Source organism: Corvus hawaiiensis, chromosome 6 (assembly GCF_020740725.1).
Source record: "Corvus hawaiiensis isolate bCorHaw1 chromosome 6, bCorHaw1.pri.cur, whole genome shotgun sequence".
NCBI lineage: Eukaryota > Metazoa > Chordata > Aves > Passeriformes > Corvidae > Corvus > Corvus hawaiiensis.
The window spans coordinates 17,959,541-17,969,191 of NC_063218.1; the positions used below are offsets into that span (position 1 = coordinate 17,959,541).

At 39.1% G+C, this 9,651-nt stretch overlaps 1 protein-coding gene across 10 annotated transcripts in view; it reads left to right on the forward strand.

Moving 5' to 3' along the window:
* Positions 1-9,100, forward strand: part of EML5 (EMAP like 5) — a 111,376-nt gene extending 102,276 nt beyond the window's left edge. For all 10 annotated transcript variants that reach the window (XM_048305409.1, XM_048305408.1, XM_048305411.1 and 7 more), the window contains 2 exons: positions 649-749; positions 1,073-9,100. In XM_048305409.1, coding sequence (XP_048161366.1) covers positions 649-749; positions 1,073-1,109 — 138 coding nt within the window. In that variant the 3' untranslated portion in view covers positions 1,110-9,100. The remainder of the gene's footprint in view (positions 1-648; positions 750-1,072) is intronic.
* Positions 9,101-9,651: the final 551 nt, after the last annotated feature.

A 9,651-nucleotide genomic window follows, 5' to 3' on the forward strand; every position in this document is an offset into this window, starting at 1 on the left:
ACCTCAGAGTTTCCCTACCATTTTCTGCACGAGCTCTTGCTGTAACCTCTTGTAGGTCTTGCTATTGTCTGCCAGTCTGCTGTAGCATAATGCCTGCCTACTGAAAATCTCAAAGCCCTTAGTAATTTCCACCTCTGATCCATTTGACAAATGAGGAAGATAGCTGGTGATTTTAGTCCCATCTGTGTATCTTTATGGATGAAGAGTTTACAGATTTTTCACCAACACTGTTAAATTGTTTCACTGTTTTTTATAATTCATATTTATAATGGTTTTTTATTTGTTTTCACTGTTAATTTTCAAGATTTGAGACTGCACAGGGTAAATATTTTTTTTTTCAGTGTGAGGAATTTTACACAAAACGTAGAAGTTAATCATGTGACAAGATGTATTTCATATTGTTGTGTTAGCTTGAGCTTTGTTCCCAATTTGCAAGTGCTCTCTTATTGCCTGACAATTTAATCTACATTGCAGCTAAATAGTAGTTCTTCTTCAGGAGATCTTTCACATTTGATAACCTATATAACTTTCAAATATTACAAATCTGTGATGCAATAAAAAGGTAGATAAAAACATGCATGCCTTGTTTGATTTAGGAGGGTACAGAATATTTAGACTTTCTCATTCTGTTGTTTGGGTTTTTTTCAGGCAAAACATAAACGATTTTTAGGTCACTCTGCTCACTTAACTAATATTCGATTCACAAGTGGAGACAGATACGTGGTCAGTGCTGGAGGGGACGACTGCAGGTAGGTGTCCTTGCCATTGCTGCCAAACTCTACACACCACTGGACATGGACACTACATAACAACGTAAAGCTCAAGTTCAGCCTCCAGCCTTTTATCTGTGTGCTTGCTTTCCTGTTTGTACATAGAGAAAAAGATATTTGTGACAAAATAAATATCCCAAATGTTAATGTGAACAGCTAAGATTTAATAAGTTAAAACATTGACATGAATGTTCAGAACATCATACTTTTAATGGAAATTTATTTTGGCTGTGTTACGCATTTCTTTTAACAACATTGTAGTCTTCTATATTTCATATTTAATATCTTTTTTGAAAACACAGCTTATTTGTTTGGAAGTGTGTGCATATGCCTCATTGAGGGAGACATGGAGACTTGCAAAGAGGACACTGCATGAAGTACCAGGCATGAAATAACCCAGGATTGCAATGTGACATTCTACTGTGCCCTGCATGCGTAAGAAATGACCCAAGACACAGAGCAATCTGTCTCTGACAGACAGGACCTGGAGTCTGCCAGAAGGATGGACTGTCACAAACACACTGAGGCTAGGTTGGCTTCAGTGTCAGATAATCTGGGTTTGTATTCCACTCACTGCCAGATGTTGAAAATGAAATATGTGGATGAAAGGAAAAAGTGAATTGTTAATCAATGTACAGTTTCACAGCAAGTTCTTGGGGTTTTAATCGAGAGATGCTATTTCTGACCTAGTGCTGTACATTGATCTATTTTCAGCATGAATGTTTTTCCTTTAAGTTTTGAGGTCTAAATAGCATAGATTAAAAGAGTATTCCATATTTTATTACTGGGAGAGACCATATATTAACTCTTAAATATATAGTATTTTAATAAATGTTTAATTATTATAATGGAAATTATATTTCTATGGCTGGTCAAAAGGAAATATCATATCTGGTGAAGCAGAAAATAATAGAGTTGATTCCTTATGACTGAAATATTTCCGTATTTAGAGGCCTGGGTCACAGTCATGTCTGGTGAAAGCCGTTGGATATGCATGATCTTCATGGCTAATTTAGTGTTTTTGTTGCACTTAAACATTAAATTAGTTCTATGAGCAAAAATAGATTTGCTCACTTCGCGAGTGCCTTGCCCACTACCTAAAAGTCTAACTCCCAATTTTTGCCTTGTGAATAAAAGTATTCTCAGTGGAAGAGAGATTATTGCTGTGTTACTTGACTGGGTTGTGAGCCTCTCTGCTGGAAATGAGGACCAGGGTGAGGATTTTGTAGTCTTCTTGTTGATAAAGCTTGGGATGTCACCAGTGGCAAAAATAGAATTTCAGAGCAATATGAATTGATTTTATTTTCTCAGCATCATAGGGGAGATTCAGAGAGAACTTTGCAAGCATTATATTTTATACATTTGAACTTTTTAACAGAGTTAGGACTAGCTGGGAGATGTCTCTATTCAGATTTCTCTTCTGATTGTAAAAAATGTCCAATCATCTGCTTCCTTCAATGGACCTGCTGTCACCTCAAGCATTTATTCTATCCTGCAACATAACTGAATTCTAAGTTGGAAAGACATTTCCATGGTGATAAACACCTGAACAAAGCTGTGTTTTTGGGTACAAGTGAGGAAGATTTCATTAGCTGTTTGTCTAAATCATGTCATAGAGAAGCATTACAGACAGTTCATATTCATGCAACATAGCAGGGATCAAAAGTCACTAATTATCAGCACTGCTCTCATTGTGGCATTCTGCTGTGAACAGAAAGCTCTCTTTCTGTGCAAGCCAGCGTTGCTTTGACAGTGGCACTTGTTTAGGTCAGTCAATAGGCTTCACTATTATTCATCTCCTGCTTTTTCTTATGCCAGATGAAAAAGAAATAAACCTCATCTCTTCTTGTGTGCATGTTGGTTACAGAGGGAATGGGAGGGCTTGCAGGTAGAAGAGAACAGTTACAGAGCTGAACTTCTGTGCTCTCCTTTTTATGTGCTATACAAAACTAGTTACCCAACTGTTTTAGGTAATATATTTTATATATCAAGCTATAACAAATATTTATTTTAAAGAAGTTGATGAACTAAACGGTTATCAGGTTTCTCAGCATGATGGTTCTTAGCAAAGTCTTGCCAGTCATGCAGCTGCTATTCTACAGGAGCAAAAACTCTAAGGATTTGGTCATGAGTGTACAGGGAGATCTTGCCAGTAATGTTTTTGAGTTTAGGGGAATTGCATATGAGAGTTGTGATTAGACCTGATGTATCTTATAACCTTGTTTCCTGTCTCTGTTGTACATGAAAATTAGTCTCTGGTGTTTATATCTTCTCTTTACCAGAGAAATGGTTTGCAGTGTGCTCTTTGATGGCTGTGATTCTATCCCTTATTAAACACATCTGTGCAGGACTTTCGGACTTGAAGTAAGATCTGTCCTGCCTCTATTTTAAAGTTGCCTTTCATTGGATCGAGATGGATGACTGTTAAGAGCTCCCTCACAGTCTGCCCTACTCAGACTGTCAGATCAAAGTCCGTATTTTTCTGTCTCTGAGTTTTCCCCTCAAAATCCTAGGCTCAGTGAGCTCTTCTGTAGGCCTTCACCCAGTGAAGGAGGTATGTGGATCAAGAGGGTTTTTTCCTGGAATCCCTGTTGCTGGTCCTCTTCTCTTCTCCTCCCTCCCCCTACACCCTTCATTAATGTTGTGCCTCTCCACTGATAATTTGTCCATTGGTGCTTTTCCCCTGAGGAATCCCAAAGGCCACTCCAGAGCTGAAGGATGAGAAGAAAGGGGCAGGTGAATTGCAGCAGGGCTGCTCTGAGAGGGGCGAGGCTGAGAGCTGCAGTGGGAGAGGCTGAGCCTCCAGGTCTCCCTGCTTCTTCACTCTCTTCCAAACCTCACTGCTACTGTAAAGGGCTGGGATGGGAGCTGGAAGCTGAGGAGCTCTTCAAAAACTGAACTGCCAGCATTGTTCCTCCTCTTGCAGCCCAAACTGGTAGCTAGTGTTTTCCCTGGTGAAACTGCTCCATGGTTTGCCAGGTAAAATGGTGGCAGCCAGCTGGGAATTATCACAAATGTTGAGGAGAAGAGTAGCAGAGCTTCAGTTGCAGTTTGGAACATAATGTAGCTGTGATTCTCTGCTGAAGTGAAGAGCTGGCTGTCAGCATGGTCCAAGTTGGCAGCTTTGTGGTGGTTTTTGTCTTTTTGTCTGTGATGGTGCTTGCTACCGTGCCTCATTTACTGTTTACATTAAATGCTACTGTAGTAACTTGCTAATTGTTGCCACCCATGCTTGAAGCATGTGCACATGGGAACAGGCTGCCTGTTCTGATAGGCAGTGGGAGCTCGAGGCTGGATGCTCCACGGAGAAATCAAAGGATGACAGAACCCCGTAGGATAGGTCAGGAAAGAAGCTGGAATGTGGAGAGACTAGTGAAAGCCTTTCATCTGGAAGCATCAGAGAGAACTGAGAGCAGGAGGGCTCTGCCTGAAGCTGGAGAAAGCCTCTTCTGGGGTTATACAGCACCAGGGAAGGGGAGGCAAAAGTTCTTTGTATAATTTAATCACTAGTGGATGATTTTGTACTATAGCTTGTGGTTTTGGTTAGCAGCAAACATACATCTTTGGGATCTTTAGTCAGCAATATTTTTGGTAATAAAAGAAATTAACTAGAAAACTGAGTCAATTAAAATAAAATTACATTTCACTTAAAAAAATAAATATGCCCTTGAAAGCTATTAAGCATACTTAGAAAAAAGAGAATAAGGAAAATCCAGCTCCTAGGAGCAAAGAAATACTAAAAATAAACGCATTTAGAACTGAAAGTTGACGTAATGCAGGAACCGAGGAACACAGTTGGGAATTAGGTCAGAGAGAGCAAATTACCCAAATATGTTGAATCATTTAGACTTGAAATCTTTTTTTTTTAAATTCTCAAGAAGGCAGTCAGCATATATGACTTTCTGATTTTGCTAGGGAAAGCAAGAAATGCTGTGAAACTAAAGGATAGGATTTCAGAAAATTAAGGCTATTTTATCACTTGGTGACAGCTGAGGAAAAGCACACATTCAGAGCAGCTTCTTACTTTGCTCTGTATCAGGGTTTCAGTGTTAGCAAGATTCATTTCAGCATAACTGAACTTTCTACCAGTCAGGTTAATGCTGGCCTGGAATTGTGCCATCAGAAAGCAGGTACACTGCAGGTGAGACACCTCCTCAGTCTAGAACACGACCAAAATAAAGGGCTTCAGTACCAAGAGCAGGATTTTGATAGCATTCAGGAGTGGCTTAGTTTAAAACTATGATCCCCTTCTCTAAGCTGCTGCCTAAACCACCTCAGCCCCACTGTTTGAGCTGCCAGTTTGCCAAGAGACCCAGCGCCCTGGAGCTGGCCCCAAGCACCTTCCCTGCCTCAGAATGCTGCTCAGAGCCCAGGCTGGATGTGCTGGGCAAAGTGTAAGAGTGTGACAAGAAAAGGATGTTGGCTTCAAATACAGCATTTAATTAGGCAAGGTGACATGTTCCCTGTGTCATTTTCAGTGTCAGAGATGTGACCAGCCTTAATCCTGAAAGTGTTTTTTTTTTTTAATTCTGTTAAGCTGTAGGCAGTAGTCTTGAACAAAGTGGACCATCCTGTAGACTCTACAGAAAGGGAAGTAAGAGTGCAAGTCACAAAATGAATTGCCACATCAGTGGTGTAAACACCCCTAGTTGCATTGCATTTGTGTGCTTTTTTGTTCTTACTGGGTTTTTTAATGCTTCCTTGCAATCTGCTCTGTTTTTCTAAAATTTTTAGCAGCATTTGATTTCTGCTCATGTGGATAGATCCATGTGCTTGCCAAAGCCTGCTGTCATTCTTCACACCACTCACTGTTGGGTGGTTACACGAAGCCCATTTATTTTGTTGGCCCTGGCTTCTGCTCTTCAGTTGACTTTGACTTCAGACTTGAATTCTGCATATCTCATTTTAGAAATAAAAATAGAATAGTTTTAGGTGTCTAATATGCATAAAAGCCACAATAGGTTTCCTTGCCAAAATCATTTGCATCTGAGGTGTTTTTCTCAGTGAATTTGATGCTAGAACACTCACCATCCTTTTCTCAGTTTACTAACAGCAAACAAGTCATAACCTTAATACCTTGATCTCTTTTTTAGTTTACTGTGAGATCAGCAATCCAGCCAATTCACTACTTCTTTGGAAAGTAAAGGAGAAAAAAAGCATGGAACACGTGTTCTCTTCCCCCTCTGTTTAAAACAAAACAACAGAAAGTGTAAGGTCTTAGCATGATGACAATTGGCAATTCTTAAAATTTCCGTAATTCTTATAATATCTTCTTTTTTTTGGAATTATGGAACATAGGGTGGAGGAAACAGTAACAGGAAACCAGTAAATGCACATGGAGAAAAGGCAGAAGAAAGGAAAGCAGAGAAAGGAACACTCAAAAATAGGCAAAGGCAAGATGGAAGAACTGACATGGGAGGTGGTGAGTGGCAAACATCTTGCTTCAAGTGGGAAGTATTCAGTGGCTGCTTGGGAAGTGTGAGGACTTCCTTACACTTCCTTAGGAGAGCAGGAGAGGGCTCAAGGGAAGGCTGCAGGCAACTTTGGTTGCTCTATTTTTGGGAAGATGCAGCCACTTCCACTCACTGCTGTCTCCACTCTTGTACCTGTGGGACACCTGTTTAGAGCTGAGGTTACCCACAGCTGCAGTGGAGGCACGTTGGAACAAAGACAGTGCTATAAAGAGAGAAGTGCTCTGTAGTACTGAGAGCTCAGGCAAAAGAGTTTAAGGATGTATTTCAAAAGGCTACTCATCTTTCCACCTAAACCAAACATGAATTGTTTTAATAGGCCTGCTCTGAAAATGTTCTTTAAACAAAAAATACTAAACCAAAGAAATATTATACTTCAGAAAACTCTTCATAACCAAGCTGTAGCAATTACTGCCTCTCTTGTTTCTTTCCTATTCAGCAGTTCTTGGTTCTGTTCCCAGGCATTCACAACATTTAAGATGACAGACATGAAAACTGTGGGTTCTATTATGTTTAACCTGAGGTGTGACAGCGAGAGGAATCTGCACACGGCAGTTTGGATCCTACTTGAGTCAAGTTTTCCTTCAGTGGTTCCATGCCATGGGCCTTCAAATATATAGGAACTCAGGTGAATATAATGTAGACCCTACAAATACATCTGAATAGAAATAAATCAATATAAAGTTCTTGATTTTATCCCATAGTAAACCATTACAAAAAAGGAAGTAATTAAGGTAAACTTTAAGTAAAAACAATCCAAACTCATTATAGGTGCTGGGTAGACAACTGGACTTGTAGCAACTCTTTGTAAGAAACACACAATTTGTGCATGAATAGCTGGACTGATCCTTCTCCACCTGCTAGAGGGCAGTTGAGTATGGGACATGAGAGGCAGGATGTTCCTATTGCTCAGTGTGTTTGGATTTCTCTTCCATAAGCCAAAATAGGTGTTTCCTTAGTTTCTGTTGCTGTTTGTGGGATAACTTCAAGACCCTACAAAGTGATTTTGCCCGTAGCAGCACATATCTCGCTCAGTTTGGGCACAGATGTCATGTGAGAGCTTACTGAAAAACAGAAAGAAACCCCAGACCAAAACCAACAAACTTCAAATGTTTTTTGTTTTTTAATGATATCCCCCAAACTATTGTCATGTTTGTTCCAGTGATGTGAAGATATGTGTGATTTGCACTGTTTGTAGAGGAAAGCAGGTTCTATCCACTTAACTGCTGAGTGGCCCCCACATAATGGGTGTTTTAGACCAGAGCATTAAGGCCAGTTGTGCTTTACCAGTTTTCTAAAATGAGTACTTAGGAGGGGACAAATGCCACTGTCCCATCATGTGTGATGCTGCAGAGCTCATAAAACCGCTGCTGCCTTCAGCTGTTCTCAGTGGGACTGAGGCCAGAGCTGAGGCTGTAAGGACAAAAATGTAAATTACTGCAACAAGCGTTGCATTCGTGGGTTCTGAAAAAAGAGCTGTAGTAGAGGGGTATTTTATTTTCAGTCCTCTACAGGATTGTAAGCCTTTAGGGAAAACAAAAAGGAAATGTTCATGTAATATCCTCCATTATTCCTTCCTTAGCTTTGGTTATTACTGCTCTTCCTCCTTCTCACAGAAGCCCTTATCCCAGCTCCCCACCGCCAAATAAGTTTATTTTTCCACTGTAGTGGCTGTGGTCAGCCAGCTTTAACCACAGCTTTGCTGTCACTGTGGGCATTTGTAATGCAAAGCCAATCCCAAGCATTCTGTTGCTGAAAATGAATTTTCTATTAACTTAGTTGCAAATTCTTGCGATGGGGGAGAAGGGGGGGATCTTTCCATGCAATGGAGCTGTAAGTGGTACTGCCATAACACCATGCTTTTTTCAACCACCAGTTGCACCCAGGACATGTGCTACACTGTATTCTTTTGGAATCCAGTAAACATCCTTTCTAAAGAAACTCCAGGCATGAACACAGACACACATTGCATGAAATAAAAATGGTTTCCTGTACTTTTGTGAAATATTGGTGCTGTTAGGTAGTACTTTACACATTTCTGGTCTGTTTTTCCTTTTCTTGCTACTAACGTACCCTGGTGTTGTGGTTTCAGGTGCAAAATAGCTTGAATTTTTTTTTTTAACCAGTATCTGGTAATTAGCTTCATTTCTGCTTTTTAGTTCAGTTATGGGTAAACAGCATAAAGTAATGGAAAAGCTGCATTACTGATTTGTGAAACAAGTTAAGGCATTTTAATGTAAAATTCCATCTCAGAATACACTCAAGCCCAAAATGGTAACTTAAAAATGTAACAAACTAAGTAAATGCATTAGAACCATTCCCTTTAAAAAAAAAATGCACTTTTAGCTTTGTGGCTTGGTTTGTTCACTATTTTTAGCAGAGGAAAAGCAGCAGCTCCTTTTCTCATGCTGAACACTGTGCAACTGGTGACAGCCCAGCACAGCAGTGGAAATGCAGCAATGGGGATGGTTCTGCTTTTCTGCTGCCCTTACAAATTATTGTCTCCTCATCTCACATGGAAAACAGCTTCATGGTGGCAGCTATTTCTGCAAGGGACAGTTAATAAAGGCATTGGGAAATTCTGTAGAAAAATAATGTTCTTTGCAGTCTTTCATCTGGAAACCCATTCCAGCAGTGCTCTGTGCAGCACCAGAGCATCTCCTTTCCTTTCCGCTCTCCCGTCAGGTCACCTTACAAAAATATTTTAGTGTAGTTCTTTAAGCTTAAAATCCAGTTGTCTGTTCAGATTTGTTGTTTCATTATGGAGTGTGTCAGATAATCCTCTTGCTTTAACAGGAAAAAAAAAAAAAAAAAAAAAGGTATTTTAAACTAGTCCAAAGGTGTAGTCATGTATTACTGTAATAAGGATCATGGGTTTAAGTGTACTCCATTCTGGTTTCCACCATGAACATCTAATTCCTGTAACAATGTTGTATGTTTATTTAAAGTATATATATATATATATATATATATAAATTAAATGTCAGATTTTTGCATTAATTAAGATTTTTTAAAATTTGAATATGAACTTTGAGTACTTTATTTAAAAAAAAAAAAAACCAAAAACTTTTCCTGGAGTGTTAAGTTTCAGAATTCAAGACTATATTTGTCAAATATAAGTTTAAAATATGTAGCTATCATTGTTTTCTGATATTGAATGTAAATATTTGTAAAAAGAAATTCTTTTGTATATTTTTGTGAAAATGTAGTTCCCCAAAATATAAAAAAGATTTAATAAAAAAGTGCATTTATGTTACTGTTCAACACTTTTCATTATTTTAATATCACTTAAACATATTTATGGACATGTGTGGATTATTTTTTTACCATGCAAGGCACAGGGAACCTTCTTGAAGAAAACCACAGTGGGCCCAGTAGGAAAAAAGAATTCCTTAGAAGAAAGTTCTTCT